Genomic DNA, 23,611 nt, shown 5'->3' with positions numbered 1-23,611 from the left:
ACACAGAAACTATTCATTGGTTGTAATATATTTCATAAGCACATCAACAACCAACCAACCAAAATTCCCGGAGGAAAGAAATCGTCAGTGCGCACAGCCAAAGCGCAGGTTGGGTTTCAAGCCTTTGGGTGTGGGGAGTGGGAGGGGCTCCTCACTCAGAACCTGAGTCAACAGAAACTGCCCCAGGGCCAGGCCTAATCTCAATCCACAACCAGGGACATTTCCAGGGAAAGTGGCACCTCAACACCAACACGCCCCGCCCCCGGGGGGGGGCCAGGCCGAGCGAAATTATTTGACAGAGTACATATGATATCAGCATAAAAATTACTCTTTATTTCACTGCCACTTTTCACTTTTAACTCAAAGAACAATAGAAATTTCAAAGAGGAGCTTCATGTTACCAGTCGCCTAAGGGGCTTCCTGGGCCAGAGCGTTCAGGGTCAGTGACAGGCCGCCAGCCCCTTCCTGAGAGCCGGGGAGCATGAGCAACGTGGGCGCAGAGGCCCCAGCTCTGGCCCAAATGGGAACCAGCCTTGTAAGATGGTCCCGAGGGTCCCCGGCTCCTGGCACTCACCTCCTTGTGCAGTCCTGTCCCATGAGTTTGGGGTGTCACTTTTGAGATGGTGACTTATGTCTGGCTAGCACTCTGTCTTCCCTTGCTTGCTTTCTTTGAAGACAGTTGCCATGTGCGGAGCTGCCCTGAGGACAAACGGCTCCAGGTGGGGAGGAACAGAGGGTGGCCTGCAGCCCGCAGCCCTGAGGAACGAAGACTCTTGGTCTAAGGGCACGTGAGGAACTGCCTGCTGCCAACCGCGTGGGTGGGCCGACAAGCGGGGCCACCCAGGGGGACCCCAGCCAACGCTGACCACAGCCTTGCGACAGACCTAGCTCGGGCACACCCAGACTCCTGACCCGCAGGAAGTCTGAGATGACAAGTGTGTGCTGCTTCCAGCAGCTAAGTTTTAGGTTACTTTGTTGTATGGTGATCAGAACTAACACATGTGGGTAAACAATAATGGGCTTAGATAATAAAATAATAAAAGCACTCAATTCTTTCTGAAATGGCGTTCACAAATTGTTCCCAGAGAGCTGACTACGCCAACTGGGCTTCTCTCCACCTCGGGGAAGAAAACCGAACTCAGCAGGTGCAACAAGAGTGCGGTGCCCCACATGAGCGGGCCCCCCAGGGCTCTGCCTCACCCAGGCTGCCTGCCTCCTGCACTTCACCCGCAAGTCGAAAATCACCCTCTGGGGTTTCTCAGATGTGTAGGCCAGCCAGAAAATCTCTAAGTTTCTAGTGGACTGGAAAAAAAAGGGAAAACAAGGTATTGTTTGTCCTCTTGGCTTAATGCACTTTGCCATAGATTTCTTCACTCGCACTGCAAAGAAATCCCATTTAGAGGTGAGCTCTCCCGTTCACGTACAATGGCAGCACCAGCAAACTCATTCAGAAAAGGAGGTGGATGAGGGGTTGCAGTGCCGGGTCGGAGGCTGGGGGCTGACTGCTGACATGCATGTGGCTCCTTCTGGGGCGATGGATGAGAATGTTGTGGGATGAGATCGTGGTGGTAGTGAACAACCTTGTGAATATACTATTAAAAAAAAAAACCACTAAACTGTACACTTTAAAATGGTGAATTTTATGGTTTCTGAATTGTGTGTAAATTTAAAAAGTTTTCAGCAAGCTCTTACGGAGGGACGGTAGTGTCTCCACCCGAACACCTACCCAGAGAGCGGCGCGGCACCGCCAGACGGGCGTGGACCGGCCGGCCCACTCAGAGCTCCCTTTTCCTGCCTTGTGTCTTTTAGGAAAACTGCTGGCAAAATCCTCCTCTAGTAAGAGAGAGAGAGAGAGAGAGAGAGAGAGAGTGTGTGTGTGTGTGCGCCATGCGCGTGCATGCATTTTAGTGTTTCTGTTCATTCACAAATGTTGGATTCCTGTTGTTAAGACTGAATACAATTTTTGCCTCATTTTACAATAGTTAACTAGCCACTCATTCCTATGAACTACGGGGTAAGAAAACTTATCAAACAAAACATTTAAGGAGGAAGAAAGTGCAAATCCTTTCACAGAGAAGATTCCATTTCAGCGTCTCCAGTTTATTTCAGAGGCATCCACACACACACACACACACACACACACACACACACACACACACACACGTGGGGTGGCAGATGTTCCCTATCATTACATAGAAGCACATAACTTGATACCCAGTGAGAGTCTCTACATGACACATGGCCGAGGATTCTGAATCAAGGCAAGATCATTCAAGGAGACAGGAGGAGGAGGAAAACATTTACATTCGATAACATGATTATACGGAACTTGGGGCAGATGAATGAAAAAACAACACCTTTGAACAATTATAATCGACAGAACAAGCCCCCCTCATCCCACTGGTTTTAAAGAGTGAACGTCTGTAAACGCGAACACCAACTCCGGCAGACCGGGCCGTCCACTTCCATTCTGCCACACCGAGCGCCCTCCACTGCCTAGTGAAAGCCAAAGGCGGCAGCCCCTCCCGCGCTCCGTCCTGCGGCCTGCAGTCTGCAGGGGCGCGGCCTCCCTCCTGTCGCTGGCTCCCTGGGTCAGATACTTCCGTAGTCGGAGCCCCGGGCGACAATGGCAGCAGCTTCCCACTCCACGGCGAAGAAGGACACAGTTCCACAAAACCCGAAGATCACCATGATCAGGAGTTGCCAGGGAAGGAGAAGGTAGTTACTGTAGAAAAATGCCACGGCTGCACAAATGGACTAAGAACAAAGAAGAACGGGTCACAGCACGCACACGGCGACCCACGCTGCACCATGCGCCCCATCCCGCTCCGACCTGCCACCTTCTGTGACTGGCGGTCTCTCTACACCTAGAAAGCACGCCTCTGTCACTGGCTTGCACACACGCTCCACAAACTCCCTTCCTAAGCTGGTAACCGTCAAGCAATCTACAATCTACGATTTAAAGCAGTGGCCTATGAGCCCTGGCTGGTATAGCTCAACGGAGCGCAGGCCTGCGAACCGTGCGATCACGGTTCGATTCCCAGTCAGGGCACATGCCTGGGTTGCATGCCAGTTCCCAGTGGGAGACATATGAGAGGCAACCACACATTGATGTTTCTCTCCCTCTCTTTCTCCTTCCCTTCCCCTGTCTCTGAAAAATAAACAAAACAGTGGCCTGTGAAAAGCTGGAATAATAAAGGGCCGTGCAGACACAGTGAGGAGCGTCCACACTGTGGACGAATCCAGGGATCTGAGGAAGGAAGCGGCTCATCTGCATCGGAGACACCAGCGCGCACAATCTCTTTCACAAACGGGAGAGGCCCGCGCCGCGCTCGCTGCCTCCTGATTCTAACCGCAAAGCCCCGGAGAGGCCGCCCTGCTCCCCTCTGGGAGACGTTAAGGAACCGAACCCAAAGCACCGAGACAAGAGGACCCACAATCTGCTGCGCACTTACCTGGACGAACTTAAAGACGGCAAAGGCGGGGGCACTGTCTTCAGAGTAGAGAAAACCCAAAATACTGAGCAGCTGCGTGTTGAAGCAGCTGTCTCCAAGACCCAACAGGAAACTGCAGAAGATGGCCACTTCTTTGCTGAGCAAAATAAAAGTTAATTTAGGATGAGTATCGATGGTATTTGTCGGAGCCATTTACAATGTAAAAGCAACTCACCCACAAAAGCCTTTTACCCTCCAACTTTTAAACACCCTGAAACAAGAATAAATCCTGGAATTTTCAAAGGAAGAACTTATGTTCAAATGCACTCATGATTCAAATATGTTCAAACACCCTGGCTGGTGTGGCTCAGTGGATCGAGTATCGGACTGTGAACGGAAAGGTCGTTGGTTTGATTCCCAGACAGGAGAAAGAGAGAGAAACCTCAGTGTGTGGTTGTCTCCCGCACGCCCCCTACTGGGGACCTGGCCCAGAACCCAGGCACGTACCCTGGCTGGGAATCTAACTGGCGACCCTTTCCTTCACAGGCCGGCGCCCAATCCACTGATCCACACCAGCCAGGGTGTGATCAATGTATCTCTTGCACATTGATGTTTCTCTCCCTCTTTCTCCCTCCCTTCCCCTCTCTAAAAATTAAAAAAAATCTTAAAAAAAAATGCACTAAGGTTCACGGTCTAGCAAACCCCGAGCTATTACGGGTTTGGGAAGCAAACACTGTTTCGTGCAGGGCTGCCTTTACACTGTGGATCTGGTCACGAATGTGTCCGTGACGACTTTGCGAGTTAAGTAAAACACCCTTAAACCATTCAGCGTCAACTGTGAGAGTCCAGCTGCCTTGCCCAGCGGGCGCGCTGCCCCTCGATCCTCACTGCTCTTCCTGGAGGCCCTGACTTCTAGAGCCCACTGCTCACAAAGGCAGAGGTAAAATATGGATTAGAATGAGCTCTCAACTCTTTCTGGCTCCGCTACACTCGACAAGTGGCCTTATACAGAAACCAACTTCCCAGAAGGAAATCAGCCGCCCCCCTTTGAAGATCTGGGTCCACTACCCCCAACGCCCCAGACTGCTAGGAAGAGAGGCCCCTGTACCTGGATGTGATGTAAGCAGGGCTGTCCGTCCCCTCGAGGGGGGCGATGGGGGCGTCCCCAGGCATGTTGAGAAATATCAAATAAAAAGCTACAAAATGCACCAGAATGCCCAGCAGCACAACCGGGTTTCTCCCGAAACGGTTGTTCTTACTCAGCAAGCCAAAGAGGCTCCCACCTATGAAATCAACGGAGTGGAGAACAGAACAACCTGTGAGCAAGTTAATGTACCAAAATCTTGATTTGAAAAAAGAAATAAAGCGGACAAACCAATAGCTAATTTAATCAAGAAAAACATATAAAATAAGGACTAGCTATTGAAACAGAAGTTGTTTTAAAAATCAGAACAAACTTCCAGGTAAGATGGAAAAGCAGAGATTGGATCTACCTGCTACCTTAAAAATATACAGAAAGTAAGTGGCAGTGGACTTGAAGATGGGACAGATGTCACACACCAAAGAGCAGGGGGTGACTTTGTTCCCTGCCCTCTGGGAGATAGGGAACAAAGGAGTGAGCCCTGTGACTACCCAGCTGGCTGCCTGAGGGAAGGCAGGTGAGGACACCACCCCCTGAGCCAAGGAGGTGGAGCTGAGAGTCTGGGGTCTCAAGGGACCTGGAGTTCCCAGGACAGGGTGTCAGACAAACAGCTGCTCAGACGACCCCTTGATCTCCACCAAGTGCTGACCAGCACTGAATGTGAGTAAATAGCAGAGAACCAGGAAGAAGCATCCACCAGGGTCAGAGGCAGTGTGCCCCGAGCTGGGCTGGGAACAGTGCCAGGTCCCACCCACCAGATGGAAAATCTCGTTCACGAGCTGGGGTACAGAGCAGGGCATTCCCACACTGAGGGTGCGCCCTCACGCATGGGGCGTACCTGGCCCAGCCCCAGACTGAGCACTGCTCCCGGCCCACACAGCGCATTTACAAAGCAGGACCGGAAAGAACCACACTGTCCCTTTCCGAGCAAATGAACGGAATCTAAGAACACAGGTCAGGGGTACTCAGAGGACCGCAGAAACACTCAGCACCCCCCAAGGTGAAGGTCACAATGTCTGGTATCTGCACTAGTGCTGGGCATGCAGAGGAGGAGGGAACTGGGACCCGTCTTGAGGAGAAAAGTCAGCCAGATGCAGAGTTATCACATGACCCAGCGATTCCAGTCCTGGGTAGGCATCTACCCAAGAGAAGTGAAAATGTGTTCGCACAAAACTCATTCTGCCCTGGCTGGTGCGGCTCAGTGGACTGAGTGCCAGCCTGGGGACTGTAAGGTCGCTGGTTTGATTCCCAGTCAGGGCACACGCCTGGGTTTCCGGACAGGTCCTGAGTTGGGGGCATGAGAGAGGCAACTAATTGATGTTTCTCTCTCTCTCCCCTTTTCTGTCCCTTTCTCTTTAAAAATGGGAAATAAATAATTCAGATGTTCACAGCAGCATTGTTCAAAATGGCCCCAAACCCAATGTCCATCCAACGATGAACGACTAAAATGTGGTGTATGTCCATACAACTAAACGTTCCTGGTAAGAAAGAGGAATGAATACATGCCGTAACATGGAAAAACCTTGAAAACACTCTGCTGAGTAGAAGCAGCCAGACACAGAGGCCATGCCCGGCGTTTCAGTGACACAGATCTACAGAGATGGAGGGCGGGCTGACTGCAGCTGCCTGGGGACGGGGGGGGGAGACGTTATGAAAGCAGCCTGCGGTGATGGGTGCACAGCCGTGGGAAAACACTGAAAACCGCCGACCTCAACGCTTCGAAGGAGTGACTTACACGGCACGTGAAGTGCCGGTGCGTCTCAATAAAGTCCTAAGAAATAAATAAACAAGCTGGCCCACCCCAGGGCTGCCGCAGAGGGGAGGATGGGCAAAGACTCCAACAAGTCTCCAACCGCACCCCAGGCGTCCAGACACTGATGGGCCTGGCACTGCCCCGGGCGTGGGCAGTAAAGCGGGGAACAGAAACCAGCAGCCCGCTGTCTCCGCAGGGCTCCTCGCGGGCCCTGACAGTCTAGTTCCCTGTGTTTGCTGGCTGTGTTCTTCCCCGAGGATGTGAGCTCCGTGCAGGCAGGGAGTCCGCTTTGTTCGCACAATGGATCCGCAGTGAGGATTTGTGGGCAAGTTCCTCGCAGCTGATGCAGTATTCAACACACTGTGCTGAAGAAACCTCCGTTCAGCCGGGAGAAGCTGGCATGGTGCAATGAACACTTGGTCTTTGCCTCGGCCCCTCGATCCAGGGGGAGGGGAGGAGGACTAGGGACGGAGCTCATCGCCAAAGGCCAATGATTTAATCAACTGTGCCTGCAGGAGGGGACCTCCGCCAAAGCCCTGAAAAGACAGTTTTGGGAGAGCTTCCAAATGCGCGGAGGGTGCCACACCCCACTCCATGGAGACAGAGGTTCCTGCGCTTGGGACCCTTTAGGACTTTGTCCTGTGTGCCTCAGTGGGCTGCGCGTTTCTGTTCTTTACAGTAACATGTCAAGTATAACATTTTTCTGGGGGCTGCGGGAACCCCGGAGTTCACAGCCCAGTTGGACAGAAGTATGGGTGGTCTGGGGACCCAGAACTTCCTGTTGAAGTGCGGGCAGATGCCCTTGAATCCGTGCAGTGTGACGCTAACTCCGGGAGGCAGAGTCAGAACTGGACCCGACTGCTGAACACCCAGCTGGTGTCAAGACAGTCAGAGAACGAGCAAGTCAGGGACCCCAAGACACTGTCCTTTTAAGAGGAAAAGCCAGGACAGACCACGTGTTTTCCTATGTATGGTTTTGCCTGTGAAGTATTTGGCAAATGTCTTATAATTCAGTTCTCTTAAAACAGTAACAATAAAAAACAAAGACATACCCATCTGGGTAAAAATAAGCAGGAAATAGAAATTTGAGAACAGAGAGGTAAAGTACACTTAAAACTTCTATTATAACTTGAACTAATTTAATGCAAAACTTTTTTTTTTCCAAACTAACCTAAAATTTCTCCAATGCCGATGAAAATGCCGGAAAGTCCAATGAGGCTCTTCTCTTCTGTTCCAAATTTATTTACTGCACCGATACAGGTTCCATACACACCAGAAAAGAAAGTCAATTCCAGACCTTCAGGAAAAAAATCAGATTTAAATTACAAGTTTGCTTCCTCCCATTCCCATTTGGCTTCATGCCCCGTAGTATCTGAGCTTTGCACACACTGAACCAACGTAAACACACAAACTCATTCAGGGTGAAACGTGGCCCCTGAGCACAGTGGGCATTTATGCCGCAGAACGGATGACGTGGAATTAGCCACAAGGTGGCAGGTGTCACGTTTCAGATGAACATGTCTGAATTCAGAGAGGTAAAGACATCCTTGTGTTAGAAGCCGTCCCTCTGTGTGTGGACGGGACACGAGCCGAGGCTACGACCGACCTAAACCTGTAACAGCTTTCTGAGGGCATAGGAAGGTCCATTTGGAAAACCAGTGCGTACTATCTACTTTGCTTAAAGACATAATAACCTTTTAATTAAACCCTTTTTCCCAGGAAAAAAATTCAAAAAATTAGGGTAGATCAGTAGAAGACCTGATTCCTAAATGTTACAAACCTTTTCTGAATTTTAAAGATGTTTACTATTTATTCGATTTCTCCTAAAAAATTTTCTTATGCCTATGAGGCAGAAAAGGACAAAAGTGAAAATTGGCACGTTATAGTACTTTTTTAAAGATAATTTTTTAGCCCTGGCTGGTATAGCTCAGTGGATTGAGCTCGGGCCTGCGAACGAGACAATTGAGGTTCGATTCCCAGTCAGGGCACATGCCTGGGTTGCAGGCCGGTTCCCTGCAGGGCAGTTCCCAGCAGGGGATGCGCAAAGGGCAACCATACATTGATGTTTCTCTCCCTTTCTCCTTCCCTTCCCCTCTAAAAATAAATAAATAAAATTTAAAAAAAAAAGATAATTTTTAAAAAGATCTTGTGTATTTATTTTTAGAGAGAGGGGGAGGGAGAAAGAGAGGGAGAGAAACATCAATGTGTGGTTGCCCCTTGCATGCCCCCTACTGGGGACCTGGCCTGCAACCCAGGCACGTGCCCTGGCTGGGAATCAAACTAGCGACCCTTTGGTTCACAGGCCAGTGGTGCTCAATCCACTGAGCTAGATCAGCCAGGGCATCACAGTGCTTTTTAGGACAAAACAGATTTTCTCGCCATTCTTAAGACCTAAAAACCCTCCACCCGTTACCACATCACACACTGGTAGTGAGCCACAGAGCTCATTCCTTCTCATTGAGAATCTCCTTGATCCACACAAAGCAACAAAGGTTCACTCCTGTGACTTTCTGTAGTGCTCCACTCTGCCCTAAAATCATGGGTGGGATGAACCGCGCCCACGGAGTGTGGGTGGCCCTGTGCCTTGCAGTGGAGGTGAAGCTGGGCAGGTGCCAGGCCAGCTTAGGGCCTGGTTGTTCCTCCTTCTGCTCCTTTTGGAAGGAATCATGTGGGATGGGGCCCTGCAGCCGGCCAGAGACACCTGGAGACAGACAGACCTGGCCTGCGATCTGACCCCCTCGGATAAGCAAAGGGGACTCTCTGGACCAGGCTCCTCCCCAGGAGACCCCCACCGGGACCTCCCGAGCAGCACTCCGCCGATCCCGGGCAATGCACACAACTGTGAGAAAGAACAGTGTGGTGGCTGTTTTTAGCCCTTACTGTCACTATTCAGCAACAGAAAACAAAACAAAAGTCACTTACAAGCTTACCTGTATAAGCAGTTGTAATGCCAAGAAGGAGCATCTCCTTGGTAACACATAACTTAAGAGACTTTTCTGTAAAAACAAAAAAGAAAAGAAAGAAAGAAAGAAAGAAACATTTTGGGGAGTACTTGCCTCAATTTCAATTAATCAAACAAAAATTCTAAAACCTTTATTCAACCAAAATGCCCCTTGATCAATAAAGCAAATAAGTCACAAAGAAATAAAAAAGAAAAAAAATAATGCAAGTAAACAAACACTGGAACAGAAGTTAGGGATTCAGATTAAAATGCTTAAGGTATGAACTAAATCTGCTCTATAAATAACCTGCTTATTTCAACCGTTTAAATATATTCTAGAGTCGTGTTTTCTCCAACACAGTCTCCAGCTCTAAAAAGAAAACACACACACACACACACACACACACACACACACACAACCAAACACCAAATGGAGAAAAGAAATAGACTCAAACAAAACACCAGAATGTTCTAACAGCCCCGATCACAGGTCGGACTATTCCGGGAACCGATGGTTGGCGAGGTGCTAGCTTCCTGGAGGAATTATCGCTGCAGAGCAGCTTTGAGGCTGGACTAAGATCAGAACTGCCGAAGCTTCCTGACCACACAGCAGCTGGAACATACTTCCTGCGATTCGCACTCGGGTCTGAGGACAAAACTCTAGTTCTGCAATTTGGTTACGGCTGCTTTCCTGTTTGTTTTCATGCTGCTCAATTTAGTGGAGATCTGCCACGGAAAATGCATTCCTAAAACTGTGTTTTAACCATCTTTCTAAACTGGCTCACATTTCATAATTTAAGGCCAGTCCTCTAGTGCCCTAAACTGATAGTGGACGCAGATTTTACTTCTTATTCAACTGCTGGCTGTGAAACTGATTTAAGTCACAAACACTCTGTCCTGAATTTCTCCACGTACAAAGACGATACTTTTCTAATTTCACTGATATATAGACAGACTAAATGCAGTATTTCTACAGATCACTTTCACACTTCCAGAAAAAAATACATGATCAATAAAAAGTTTGAAACAACCCTGGCTGGTGTAGCTCAGTGGATTGAGCGCGGGCCTGTGAACCACACGATTGAGGTTCGATTCCCAGTCAGGGCACATGCCTGGATTGCAGGCCAGTTCCCAGCAGGGGACTCACGAGAGGCAACCATACATTGATATTTCTCTCCCTCCCTCCTTCCCTTCCCCTCTAAAGATAAATAAATAAAATCTAAAAAAGAAATTTTGAGACAATTTAAAGGAGAAAGGAGAAAGAGAGGGAGAGAAACACCAATGTGTGGTTGCCTCCCACACACCCCTTATGGGGGACCTGGCCCACAATGCAAGAACGTGCCCTGACTGGGAATCTATCCAGTGACCCTTTGGTTCGCAGGACGGTGCTCAATCCACTGAGCCACACTGGGCAGGGCTAAAACAAAATTTTAATTAAAAAAATTATATTAACAGGGCAGGTTTGTTTTTGAATAATCAGAAGGTTTAGCTAACAAGAAGAAATTTAAAACATAACCTAGTATGGTGCAATAAGGCAATGACATGCCAACACACGTTCCCAAACCCACACAACGTAGGTCAAGAGTGAACCCCAGTGGAAGCTACGGATGCCGAGTGACAGTGACGTGTCAATGCAGGGCTGTCAACTGTGACAAAGGTACCCCTCTCTCCCGGGGATGACACTGACAATGAACGAGGCTGTGCATGTGTGAGGACGTGGGGTACATGGGAAATCTCTGTACCTTCCTTTTAATTTTGCTGTGAGCCTAACACTGCTCTAAAAAATGAAGGCTATTTAAAACACACACACACACACACACACACACACACAATTTTAAAAAATGTTCCCAAAGACAGAGAGACGCACTGACTATTATTGTTCCAATTTTCGATGCATTCACTGGTTGCTCTTGGCACGCGCCATGACTGGGGATTGGACCCTCGCCCTTGGGGTGTCAGATGCCGCTCTAACCGCTGAGCTACCCGGCCAGGGCCCCACTGGGGGTTCTGACAAGCAAGCTTCTAGACCTGCAAAGCTCAAAGCCAGACCTCTGACTGGCGACCTCCCATCTTGCTGGGGGACAGTCAGGCCACACCCCTTTTCTTTACAACACGTAGCCTAATGGATAATCATGAAGGCATTCCTGAAACAGAAGAAACGCACACAAGGAAAGCCTGACGAAACAGCCCTCACAACGGCACACACGTGTGCCAGGCACAGGCGGATTCCCCCGCCACGGGCCTTTCTGAAAACAGGCTGCAGGAATGCCCGGCCAAAAGCCAGCGTGCTTTGTGTCATCTGGCCCTGGTAGGGGACATGGAGAATTTGCACCCTGGCCTCGGGCAACCCATGGGCCCGCCAGTCAGACAGGAGCACGAGGCCAGGGGCCGACGAGGGGCTTACTGTCCCTGAGAGCAGGGCCCCCAAAAGGCCGCTCCCTCCCAGAGAAGAGCCGCCATGGTCAGATTCTCCCTCCTCTGGAGACAAAGCGGTGGAGCCGCAGGCGGAGCAAAGCAGCGACCCACACCAGGCCTCCTCACTCGCAGGAGCTGTGCCTTCCCAACTCTGAAGAGGCCACGGGACAGGGATCGCCGGCTCTGCCTGTCAGACAGTTTGGGCTCAAATCCCAGCTCAGTCCTGCGCTCGCTGTCTGACCTTGGGTAGGTAATTCTCTAACCCCCAGTTTCTCTTCTCCAAAATGGAGACAAGGATAGGCTGTATCCACAGCTTGTATCGTGCGTGCTACATAACACACGGATTTGTTGTGAGAATGAAACACCCAGAGGGTCAGCCTGGAAGGACCCTGCACAGACAGCCCGGCTGTTCCCGCCACTCCTGGGTCACCAGAGCGCTGCTCCCTCCTGAGGAGGGAGAAGGTGCCCGATCACACGGTCTGCGTCCTCACCTTCTCACGTGACACCCAACTCCTGAGTTCTCTGCACATGCGGGCAGGCTCAGGACGTCATCTCCACCCCTCCCGTCCCCACGCTATGGAGGTATTTCACTTTTCCTGATATGCTGCCTACCCGGAAAAATGAAAATACCGGGGTACCATCAACCCAAAGTGAGCAGGGAAAAGGGACGGGCCAATGCCAACGTCATTCCCAAACTGTTGGTTCTCGAACTTCAGACACAGAAGTACTTAGAAAATACTTACTAAATGCATCTGCTGCCTTTGTCATATTGTTCTGGGCAGACCTGGTAACAGAAAAGAAAAACATAAGCTTTTATCCCCAGGAAATTGAAAAGAGAACAACAAAAAAACCCCTATCACATTTTTACTGAAGTTTGTGAAAGTCCTGTCCTCTGCATGGCCTGGCAAACACTTCTAGTGCCCTTGGTGCTGTGGGCTCCGGGAGTCCCCTCATGACCCATGTCCCTGCCTCGGAGCACGTGGTCAAAGTGCCCCCTGGGTGGCTCTTCATTAACATGGGACACAATTCTTTCATCCCATGTCCACGCATTCAGTTTTCACAGAAACCTGCTCCGCCGAGCTAGCTTCACCCTTAAAAACCACCTGTGGGAATTCAATTTCCGCCACGCCTACTCTGTAAAAATAAGTTCTTCAGCTTTGAAACTCTTCAAAGCAGCACTGTCACCTGTGGTTCACGATGTGTTCCATCGGACCTGTCGGTGGAACACGTGGGCTTCGGAGGCCTGAGCACTGCGTCATCGTTTATTAACTGCAGGGTTCTGAACAAGCGCTTCATTCCAGTGCTTCACTTCCTCACTTAAACAGCAGGGACACTACCACTCCCCGTGAGAATTAAATAACCTAACGTAATTTAAGTGTAGTTTTTTTGTTATGACTATGGTAAGAAAGATTTTAACTAAGACTGCACTTCCTGCCCTGGCTGGGTAGCTCAGCTAGTTAGAGCATCATCTGGCAGCTCAAGGTTGCCAAGTTCAATCCCTAGTCGGGGCTCAGAGCACGAACAAGCAGCAACCAATGAATGCATCAGTAAGTGGAACAACAAATCGATGTTTCTCGCACTCTCTTTCTCTCTCTCTCGAAATCAATAAATAAAGTTTTTAAAAAATTTTATTTTTAGCCCTGGCTAAAGTGGTGTGGCTCAGTGGATTGAGTGCTGGCCTACAAGCCAGGGGGTGGCCAGTTCAATTCCCAGTCAGGGCACAGGCCCAGGTTGTGGGCCGGGTTCCCAGTTGGAGGTGCACAGGAGGCAGCCACACGTTGATGTTTCTCTCCTCTTTCTCCCTCCTTTCCATCTCTCCAAAAATAAATAAGTATTTTAAAAATTGTTTTAAAGATTACCTTTCTTAGCCCACTAGTCAAAAGGGCAATACCTACTTCTCCTGTGTCTTAAACTGATTACAAAAAAACCCCAAAAACCAAAAAACAAATAAAGAAATCTAGTGGAGAGCTAGTTGATTTAAATAAATAAATGACTGATACAAAAAAGGTAGTATGTTCTAAACCAACAGCACAACTTTTTTCCTCACCTTAAAAACTCAGGCCTTCCCTGAAAGCAAGTAACCCCTCGGACTCAATTTCGTAAATAGCACCCCCATCTTGCAGTTGGCCAGTCGGACGTGAGCCCAAACACCTTCCACTCAGGCCTCAAACGAGGCAAACTGACATCCTCTGTAGACTAATCGACACACGGTCAGTGCGGCGGGCACTCGGGTACACACCGCTCACTGCCAGCTCAGGCCGGCGCGGCAGCAAGGGGAGCCATTTCCAGGACAGGAATTCTAAAGTGAGCTCCCAGGTCCTGTAGGTGTGGGGTGGGCGCGGCTACCTCCCACTCTTTTCCTTTTTCCTCCCTTTTATCTTCTTTCCCTGATTTGCTTGAAAACTTTTCCCTCCTGTCCCCCAGTATCAAATATCACTTGGGCTTAAAGGCTGGTAACCTCTAGTCTAGATCTACTCAAAACATATTTCCGAAACAAAGAAAAGGAATGTTTCCAACTTCTTACTCATTGACTTCCAGGTCCTGGTCATCGGCAGATTCATCCTCTCCCAGGATGTTTTCAGAATCTGGTTTCCGAATGAGGAAGAAAAGAACAGTCCCCACGAGGCTAATCACTGTCAGGGCAATAAACACTGTTCTCCGGTCACTCTCTGGGGGCGGGGGGAGAAGAAAGCAGACAGAGGTGACCACACAAACAACTGCAGAGTCAGCATGATGTTCAGAGCTACTGCGTAAATATTTTTTAAAATATTTAAACTTTTTTTTTTTACTTTATTGCATCAGTAAAAACCTAGGGCAAGGAGAGAAATGAGATATCCCCACTTTTCTTTTCCAGTGAAAAACTAATAAGCAAAAATAAAACAAAAAAAGCACAATAACTTAATCATATTCTTTTCATCAAAGAAGTATACAGACAAAACAATTAAGAACTCAAAAGTCTGACAACTGACTCAGATACTCACATACACAGCATAGCCCTCCCACACCCTGAGAGGCCGCTGGAAGTCATTAGCTACAATCCCAGCGACATAATACAATCCAAGGGAAAAGTTACTAAAAGCTAAAATCTGAGAAGACTTAAGGCACCAAGGTTCATCAGAACAATTGGGAACAAAGCAACAACGGGTATTTTTGTGAAACTGCTATTATACTTTATAAATATCCGCGTAAAACAAACCTGATATTTGAGTTTTCCCTTGCCAAGCAAAATATATGTAGAGATTTCCAAAGAACAAGCTGAGGGAAAAAAGGAAGACAAGAATGTTGGGAAATTACTTTCATATTTCTAGTTTTCTAAGAATTTCTCCATTATTTGTTAAAAAGAGAGAGAAAGCTGGAGGCATTACATAATTTAGAAGTATCCGCCTGCCCCAGATCATTTAAAAGTGCCGGCCCCACCCCGAGTCTTCCTGAAACACGTAGCTGACCCAGACGGAGTGCGGCCTCGCTCACGTGACAGTGACCTGACGTGGAACTGCCCTTTGAAGGCGTCCTGACTCACGCCAAAACTTGTGACTTATTCCTGGAACACTGGAAGTGACTCCCTGGAAACAAGTGCATGCTACTTCTAAAATCTATTTCAGAAACTCTGAAAAAATCCTGTGACTTAGTTATCTGCACCTAATCAGGTACTTTTTGCCAACTTCCTAGAGAGGAAATCACTCACACTGTACTCCCTTAATATCCAGTCCCTTAAAAACAAACATCTGCATGTGTTAAGCCTTATTCAAGCCAAAATTTCAGGTGGGATCCAGGAGGGTCCATCCTCAGGACAGACTGGGAGGCATAATGACTGTGGCTGATTTGAGGAAACAGCTAACCTGTGTAGTTCAATGTAGATTTAGATAGGTATTTGTTAACAGCTATCAGGCCACCAGCTTGGTCAGAAGGTTGAGGCCTCTGGAATGCAGATAATGATGGTTTAAATCAGATAGTTACTTAACTTTTAAGTCTCTCTTTTCTCCTCTGTGTGTCTTCTCATCTCATAAGATTGTAAAGACCACTGAAATTAAGTAATGGACCCAACAGTCCCATATAGTCCAATTAGCATTGGAAATATAGCCAATGCTAAATGTATTATGGTTACTATTAGTTTCTATCTAGTACTCATAAGTTCCGATGCATTTGAGGTTGATCCGTGCATTACAAGTAATTTCATACAACTTTTAATCTGTATGCAGCCAGGAACTTAAGACATATAACACAGATCTGGGTTTTCAACACAACAAAGATCTAAAACTGTCATGTGATCAAAAAAAAATTACAGGAAAGATTGAGCTGTAAAAGAATTATTTCTTAAATCCTACCTAGACTGTAGGAGTGCCCAGAAAATCCCGCTGTTTCTCCCAATGGTGTGCTCATCTGAATTTATGGTCAGGCAGTTTCCTTGTGCCGTCCAAAGTACTAAAATCCAAACCACAGGTTATCAGGGGAATGAAATCCTTTAGCTTTACATGCGAAATGCACAAATGTGACTCTCAGCAAAGCCCCAGAAACCGGAGAAAATAAACATCAGAATGCTCACCCGCAGCCGCAATTCCGATGAAAACCGAAGCTGTGTAGAAGGACCACGTGAAAGGCTGGATAAAAACGGCAATGTACATGCTAAAACATAACAGGTCAACAACGCATTACAGTCAAACAACACCCGAAACAGCACGCCACGCAAGCCTTCCAGGGATCAACGCACAGGAATCCTCTGGGGTTGAAAACAAAGCCAGATAAAAAAGGACAGGCGTGACCTACTTACTCATTCCCTAGTTTACTAGCTCAAATTTGTAAAACTGCACACTCAAAAAGGCTTGCAGTTGGCTTTTGCCAAGAGCATAGCCCACGATGGGCCTGGAATTGCATAGCCCACAAGAAAAGTTTAAGTATGTCACTTGAATTCCTGTTAGTCAACTTGATATAAAATGTAATGTTTCATGGGAAGTTCTTTTCGACTCTTGTGGAAAGAGACTTTTGGATACTATTTCTATTACCAGTAAAACAAACGCAAACATACACACACCCAGCCGCATCAAAACTCTGTTATCCCGGGCGTCAAGAACTCGCCAAATCCCTAAATTAGCGGCTCCGTTCTCTTCAGTCTGAGTTGGCAGGTCCCTGTCAGAGGCTTACTGTGTGCCTGAAAGAGGCTGAAGGTGTCCCAAGGAAGATGCGTGAAAGACAGTTACGCTACTCACCTGTAAAATAACCCACTGGCGAACATGGAGAGCTGAGGTCCTACGACGGCCACCACCGAGGGCGTGATCAGGTTCGAAGCGGAGAACACGCCGTAAATAATTGCCATGCTGCAGACACAACACGCAGAGACTAAGCCGAGCTCCTGAGGCACTGTCTCAGAGTTCGCTTTCCCCAGTGTGCTCAGCCTACAGGTGGTCCGCAGTGAGCATTCACTTCTTTAGCATCCATGACAAGCGTGTCCTACACCGAACACCGTATTAAAAGTTCTCACTTGTACAAAACACTGGCGGCCCACCAAATGTTTCTTTGAACGAGTCTGCCTTGGATGACGTGGTCTTGATGTACTGGTAAATTACCCTAACAGCTAACACATAACAGTACCAGGCACTGTGCCAAGTCCTTTAATCCTGCAGCTCTGCGAAGAAGGTATAGTTGTTGTCCTCATTTTACGGAAAAGATAACTGAAACTGAGGGGCTAACTCACCTGGCCAAAGCCCACTCGGACACCTGGTGAACGGGGGAAGAGGGGCCAGGGGCCCGTACCTGGGAATCTGACTCCCAAGGCCCTAGTCCGCCAGTCTGCTCTACAAACTTAGCCTACAACTCCTGGCAACAGCATGCACTGCTAAAAATAACAGGCACAGAGTGAAAACTTGCTTAAGCCAGAGTTTATTTAGTTCAACCTAATGGTCTCAAGGAATATTGTTTAGCTACTACAGACCCAGCCCGGTCTTGTGACAAAGTGTGACTAAAACCATTTTGAAAGTCCTGAATTCAACCACCACTTATAAATCCAAAGTAAATTATTCTTTGACATTTATGAATCTCTCAAACATTCTTTCATTTGCTCTCTAGATTATGCAAAATACAAAGCACTACAGAAAGTTAGGGCATCATTAATCCTTTAGAAAAATGGACATTCACATCCCATTACTCTCAAACATCACATATGAGGTCAGGCTTAGGATAGGTAATCGAGTTTGACTTCGACGGGGTTGGGGTGCAGGGGGAGCACAGGTGGGAGGGCGTTGGCCACAACCCGCTCTCTCAGTACAGAGAAATTAAGGGACCCAGGTGAGCTCTGAATCAGGCACATACGACACTCCCAGCTCCTGTCACCGAGCACCAGTGACTTACAATGGTCTTTTCGTTTGCAAACTTCGTTTACTGCATGTGCAAAATGGGGACTAACCACCTTAATGAAAATCCAAAAGCTCCTGACGACAGCACATGAATCATGACATTACCAAAACAGAAAGACCAAATGTTTCAAAGTCACGTAAGACCTCCTCTGCTGCAGACCGGGAAGCTGTAATGTGACAACACTTGAGTGCTTATTAAATGTCCGGTGCTGTGCCAGGTGCTTCATGGGCATTAGCTGAGCGAGGAAACCGATTCATCAAAGTGACTCGCCTATGATAACGCAGCAGTGCAGCTGTGAAGCCACCAGGATTTCAAACCTGGAACCAACACTTGTCCCCTTCATTCTATTATATTCTCCCAAATAATCTAAATAGAGAAGAGCAGTCGCTACTCATTCATTCACAGTATTTTACTGCCCGTGATTTTGATGGGATTTAAGCAATCGCTGTAATGTAAAAAGGAAAATTCATTATACAATACGATACCTGGTATATCCACTGCCGTGGAAATCGGTGCTATTTAAGCTCCTGATGACAGTTTGCTGTGTGGAAGAGAAAACTAATCAACAACCAAAGGAAGCGGTTTTGCAACCTCCCTCCCCCTGGAAAGTCTCCAAATACTGAGAATGAAGTAGAAACTGAAGATGCTCAATACCTAGTACTGAACTAACTATGAGAGAAGAAAAGGACTACAGAACAGAAGACAAACCAACAAGGGGCAGCAGGGAGGGGACTTAAACTGTGCCTTGGGGTTTGCTGCCTGAACTCGCTAAGTTCAGTGCAGACCTCAGTGCAGGAAAAGAAAATAGGTCAACATATAAACCCAAAGCCAAAACAGAGGAATAAACGGCAATGTTTCACATCCCCATACAGTAAAGAGAAACGTCTGATACATGAAACCAAACCAAATCATAAACAAACGAGGAAACCTGTGAAAATAAAAGGCGCAATTGAAGCGCGCTGGTGGGGGATAATAATGTTCATTAGCCTTTTTGGAACTCAGTATGAGAGGCACTTCAAAGGAGAAACAGCAGATCCCAACTCACCGCCACATTTCCACAAGTTTGAAAGGCGGTGAACATAAACATAAAGGCAATCCCTAAAATAATGATGTTGAAAAGCTTTTTAGATTCCGGGGACATTGTGGCTCAGCTCTGCCGGAGGTCAGCAGCAGGCCTGGGCAGTCAGCTTTCCTCGGGCGAGCCCACTGCCAGTCCTGGGGAATTGAAGAGGCGGCGACAGGAGGCGGGCGGACCCAGGAGCAAAGTATCCAGGCAGTCGACTTCCAGTTCTTGGATCAGAATCCCGGGCGTCGGGCGCAGTTCTCCCCACCGGCACGATTAGGACATTCCTAAGATACGACCCGGGTAGGGAAGAGTCCGACACCGGGAGACGCGCCAAGACCGTTGTCGCTCTAGGTTGGGGGACCGGCGAGGGGGAATTAGGGGCCAAGGGCGAGCTGCAGAGGCCAGCGCGGCCCCGCCCGCGCGAACCGGCCCTGAAGCAACGCAGGTCAGAGAACCATGTCACCTGACCGCAGTCCGGGCACCGCCCGCTCGGCGCGCTGGGAAATGCAGTTCTGCGCAGCCCGAGAATGGCAGGAACGTCGCGAGAGCTCGATGGCCCGAAGGGAGTGGAGTCGAGCCTGCTGAGGGTGGCCAAGGGGGGGCTGAAAGCGGAGTCTAGCGAAAGAGCGGGGGAGTGCGAGGTGGGGCCTGGAGACCACATAGCGGGGTCTGAGGCGATGGGGGACCGAGACGCAAGTAGGGGAAGGGGTATGCCTTCTAACTGAGGCGGAGCTGAGGGCCAAGCCGAAAAGCTGCGCGGAAGTCGGATACCAGCATGGAAAAGAAGGCGGGGCCCAAAAGGGGAACACCTCTTCTTCCTCCAGCCCCAGAGCACCCGGCCGGAAGGAGCGTTTCGCGGGCTTTCCAACTGCCAGCAGGCGCGGTTCCCCCCTCCCAGCAGCAGTGACTTCGCGCTTTTCCCGGCTCTGCGCAGGCGCGCCAGAAAGAGGCGGGGCACGCAGCAGGCACGTTGCGGGACCAGCCAATCTGAGGATTCATTTGTGGGTGGCGCGGGCGCCATTTTGTGAGAAGGACTATAAATATGCACTGGGGTTGGCCGCTTGCCCAGTTGCTTCTGTGCTGCGGTAGTAGGCCGCTCTCGTCGTTTGTTGGACTTTAAGAAACGTTTCCACGAGGAAGCCAACTGCCAGGGGCGAGGCGCGGCGTCGAGCCCAGCTAGTGTGGGGAAACGGCCGCCGCCTCGGCCGAACGCGCTCAGGGCGTTAGTTTTTTTAGGCACGCAGTTTGAGGGCCCGGCCGACTCGCTCGAGCCATGAGTTACGGCCGTCCGCCTCCCGATGTGGAGGGCATGACCTCCCTCAAGGTGGACAACCTGACCTACCGCACCTCGCCCGACACTCTGAGGCGCGTCTTCGAGAAGTATGGGCGCGTCGGGGACGTGTATATCCCGCGGGACCGCTACACCAAGGAGTCCCGCGGCTTCGCCTTCGTCCGCTTCCACGACAAGCGCGACGCTGAGGACGCCATGGATGCCATGGACGGGGCCGTCCTGGATGGCCGCGAGCTGCGGGTGCAGATGGCGCGCTACGGCCGTCCCCCAGACTCGCACCACAGCCGCCGCGGACCGCCACCCCGCAGGTACGGGGGTGGCGGCTACGGACGTCGGAGCCGCAGGTAAATGGGGAGGGGCCCTGAGCTGACTCACAAAGGTTCTCGGAGACACGTGGTGGCGGGCCGAGTTCCCGGTCGCTCGCCGCGATCCTGCGACCCACCCGACCACCCCGCGGTGCCCCCGCTGCGGCGGCGGGCGGGCGGGCCTTTCCAGGCCTGAGCGACCCCGGCGCGCGGCCAGGGAAATGGCGCCTGGCGGCGAGATAATGGCGGGCGGGCGGGGCGCGGCCCATCGCGGAGCCCTGACGCTTGCTGTTTCCGCCCGCAGCCCGAGGCGGCGTCGCCGCAGCCGATCCCGGAGTCGGAGCCGGTCCAGGTCCCGGAGTCGATCTCGCTACAGCCGCTCCAAGTCTCGGTCTCGCACTCGCTCAAGATCGCGGTCAACCTCCAAATCCAGGTCGGCGCGAAGATCCAAGTCCAAGTCCTCCTCGGTTTCCAGATCTCGCTCGCGGTCCAGATCCAGGTCTAGGTCCAGGAGTCCTCCACCCGTGTCCAAGAGGGAGTCCAAGTCCAGGTCGCGCTCCAAGAGTCCCCCCAAGTCTCCGGAGGAGGAAGGAGCGGTGTCCTCTTAAGCAAACGGTAATGTCCACGGGGATCCGAGACACATGACCCGAGCTGAGAGATGGGGTTTGGGATAGCTTTTCTGGTCCGTGTTAGTAGAAAATGACTCCCGATGTTGGGAGTGCTGCTCTGCGCTAACTCGGCTTTGGGAGTGATACGGAAGAGAGGGGTCTGCAGAAAGGATGTGTGTAAAGCTTAGATATTTATGGCTGTTTCATAAACTGTTTGAGACCTATTAATGAAAATGACTATTTCTTGCTGTTTTTATCCAACGTCTGCATTTTCCCCTTTAAAGCTGCGGTCTCCTGTTTGATAAAAGAATATTGGCCAGTATTGCAGATTTTAACTGATTTGGCTGATCCTCCAGGGACCAGTTTCTGTGGGCGTGTATTGGAGCAGGTTTGTCTTTAAATGTTAAAGATGCACTATCCTCTTAGAGAAAACTGTCAGTTCAACTATTGTTGTACTGACTGGGATAAACGATTCTAACGGATGTGGCAAACGAATCGCAAAAAAGAAGCAATGAACTTTGGAACCCAAAAAAAATTTGCAGGTATTGCACCGGGTGGGGAAAGGATAGTGTGTCTTTAACTCAAATTGTTTGGTCCTATTTTTTACAAGGAAGGGCCCTGAGTAGCTCAGATGTTAAAGCATTGTTCTCAATTGCCAAAAGTTTTGTTTGAAAACTAAATTTATCTTGAAACATAGACTGGTTTTTCTGATTTCACGTTGTTTTGTTTGGCTATTTGGACACAGCCCCCCCCCCCTTTTTTTTCTTTTCTTTTTTTCTTTTTCCCCCCTTAATATTTTTCATCTTGGTTATTTGGCCAAGAAAGCACAAACTTGTAAATGCTGATGGTAGCCTTTGTGAATATTTCCTAATTTGGGCCTTTAAAAAATTGTGAGAATGGCCGGGTGGAACCTTTCTGTAACCGCCTTGTTTCACCGGAGCCTTACTTAGTAAGTACCAGCCCGAGGTTGAAGCCCTGTGCACTGCATGTGCGGCCGTGCTGGGGGGCAAACTGAACTTGCTTCTTTTCAAACCTAGATGTGGCGACAAGCAACGTGACAGACACCTTGGGGAGAAGGACCACATGCTCAGTCCATCACAGAGTCCTTGGAACAAGCAACTGGCTATTGAAAAAGGTTATTTTGTAACATTTTGTCTAACTTTTTACTTGTTTCAAGCTTTGTCTCAGGTGGCAAGCTTCATTTTATGTGCCATTTTGTTGCTGTTATTCAAATTTCTTGTAATTTAGTGAGGTGAACGAACTTCAGATTTCATTATTGGCTTGGATATTTGAGGTAAAATTTCTTTTTTGTTTATATAGTGCTGACTTTTTTTGTTTGAAATTAAACAGATTGGTAAACCAAATTTGTGGCCTCCTGACTTTTAAGGAAACATGCAGCCATTACGCACAGCCTAAAGCTGTCAAGAGATTGACTCAGCATTGCCTTCATTCCTTAGAATTAAAAACCTACAAACGGTGTAAATTTGTTTGTTTATGTTACTTGCCTACAGATCTAAATGGTAATCTGAACCCAAATTTGTATAAAGACTTCAGGTGAAAAGACTTGATTTTTTTTTTTTTTTTTTTAAGGATTGTTTACCAAACACAATTCTAATCTCTTCTCTTGTGTATTTTTGTGCACTAGGCGCAGTTGTGTAGCAGTTGAGTAATGCTGGTTAGCTGTTAAGGTGGCGTGTTGCAGTGCAGAGTGCTTGGCTGTTTCCTGTTTTCTCCCGGTTGCTCCTGTGTAAAGATGCCTTGTCGTGCAGAAACAAATGGCTGTCCAGTTTATTAAAATGCCTGACAACTGCACTTCCAGTCACCCGGGCCTTGCATATAAATTACGGAGCATACAGTGAGCACATCTAGCTGGTGATAAATACACCTTTTTTTTCCTACCCCCACTCCACCAAATGGTAAAAATGATCATCTTCATGTATGAACTTAAAATATGAAAAATGTTAAGGAAGCAAATGGTTTGTAACTTTGTAAGTACTTAAAACATGGTGTATCTTTTTTGCTCATAAATATTCTGTACTATAACCATTGTTTCTATAGTTTAATTAAAACATTTTCTTGGTGTTAGCTTTTTCAGAATATGTCTGTCTTTTTTCCTCCCTTTATTTGAAAGACCTGTGCAATTTTCTGTGAATGTTACTGACTGTAATGTATGAGAATAAAATGTTTAGCTGACTTTTTAAAAGTGGAAATGCCAGTTCAGAACCCGTCACCCCTGAAACTGATGCCATAAGGTAGCACTTTGAGTTTGAGGTACTCCTTTGTCATCACCTAATTTCATAATTTACGAA

General features: G+C 48.7%; 2 protein-coding genes across 6 annotated transcripts; one reads left to right on the top strand and one right to left on the bottom strand.

Moving 5' to 3' along the window:
- Positions 1-312: 312 nt before the first annotated feature.
- Positions 313-19,572, bottom strand: MFSD11 (major facilitator superfamily domain containing 11). Of its 2 annotated transcripts, none has more exons than XM_053659542.1 (13): positions 19,078-19,572; positions 18,518-18,573; positions 16,889-16,996; positions 16,228-16,307; positions 16,010-16,106; positions 14,881-14,939; positions 14,209-14,353; positions 12,428-12,468; positions 9,259-9,333; positions 7,500-7,625; positions 4,543-4,717; positions 3,456-3,591; positions 313-2,757 (listed from the first exon to the last, which is right to left on the bottom strand). In XM_053659542.1, exons 1-13 carry the CDS (start codon positions 19,171-19,173, stop codon positions 2,593-2,595), a joined length of 1,359 nt encoding a protein of 452 aa, XP_053515517.1. In that variant the 5' UTR covers positions 19,174-19,572; the 3' UTR covers positions 313-2,592. The 2 variants fall into 2 exon arrangements, with proteins under 2 accessions (XP_053515517.1, XP_037013647.2); XM_037157752.2 differs by having other exon boundaries at positions 9,259-9,324; positions 19,078-19,571.
- A 576-nt stretch (positions 19,573-20,148) lies between these two features.
- Positions 20,149-23,387, top strand: SRSF2 (serine and arginine rich splicing factor 2). Of its 4 annotated transcripts, XR_005084268.2 has the most exons (4): positions 20,149-20,733; positions 20,999-21,309; positions 22,340-22,437; positions 22,948-23,387. XR_005084268.2 is itself a non-coding variant. In XM_037157750.2 (3 exons), exons 1-2 carry the CDS (start codon positions 20,372-20,374, stop codon positions 21,300-21,302), a joined length of 666 nt encoding a protein of 221 aa, XP_037013645.1. In that variant the 5' UTR covers positions 20,149-20,371; the 3' UTR covers positions 21,303-21,309; positions 22,340-23,387. The 4 variants fall into 4 exon arrangements, 2 of the variants coding, with proteins under 2 accessions (XP_037013645.1, XP_037013646.1); XR_008390542.1 differs by having other exon boundaries at positions 20,999-21,690; positions 22,340-23,387; XM_037157750.2 differs by having other exon boundaries at positions 22,340-23,387.
- Positions 23,388-23,611: the final 224 nt, after the last annotated feature.

The sequence above is a fragment of the Artibeus jamaicensis genome, unplaced genomic scaffold (genome assembly GCF_021234435.1).
Source record: "Artibeus jamaicensis isolate MK-2021 breed Jamaican fruit bat unplaced genomic scaffold, CSHL_Jam_final contig_2259, whole genome shotgun sequence".
Classification (NCBI taxonomy): Eukaryota; Metazoa; Chordata; class Mammalia; order Chiroptera; family Phyllostomidae; genus Artibeus; species Artibeus jamaicensis.
Note: the sequence above shows the minus strand (reverse complement) of the source record. Positions and strands in the feature narration are given on the sequence as shown.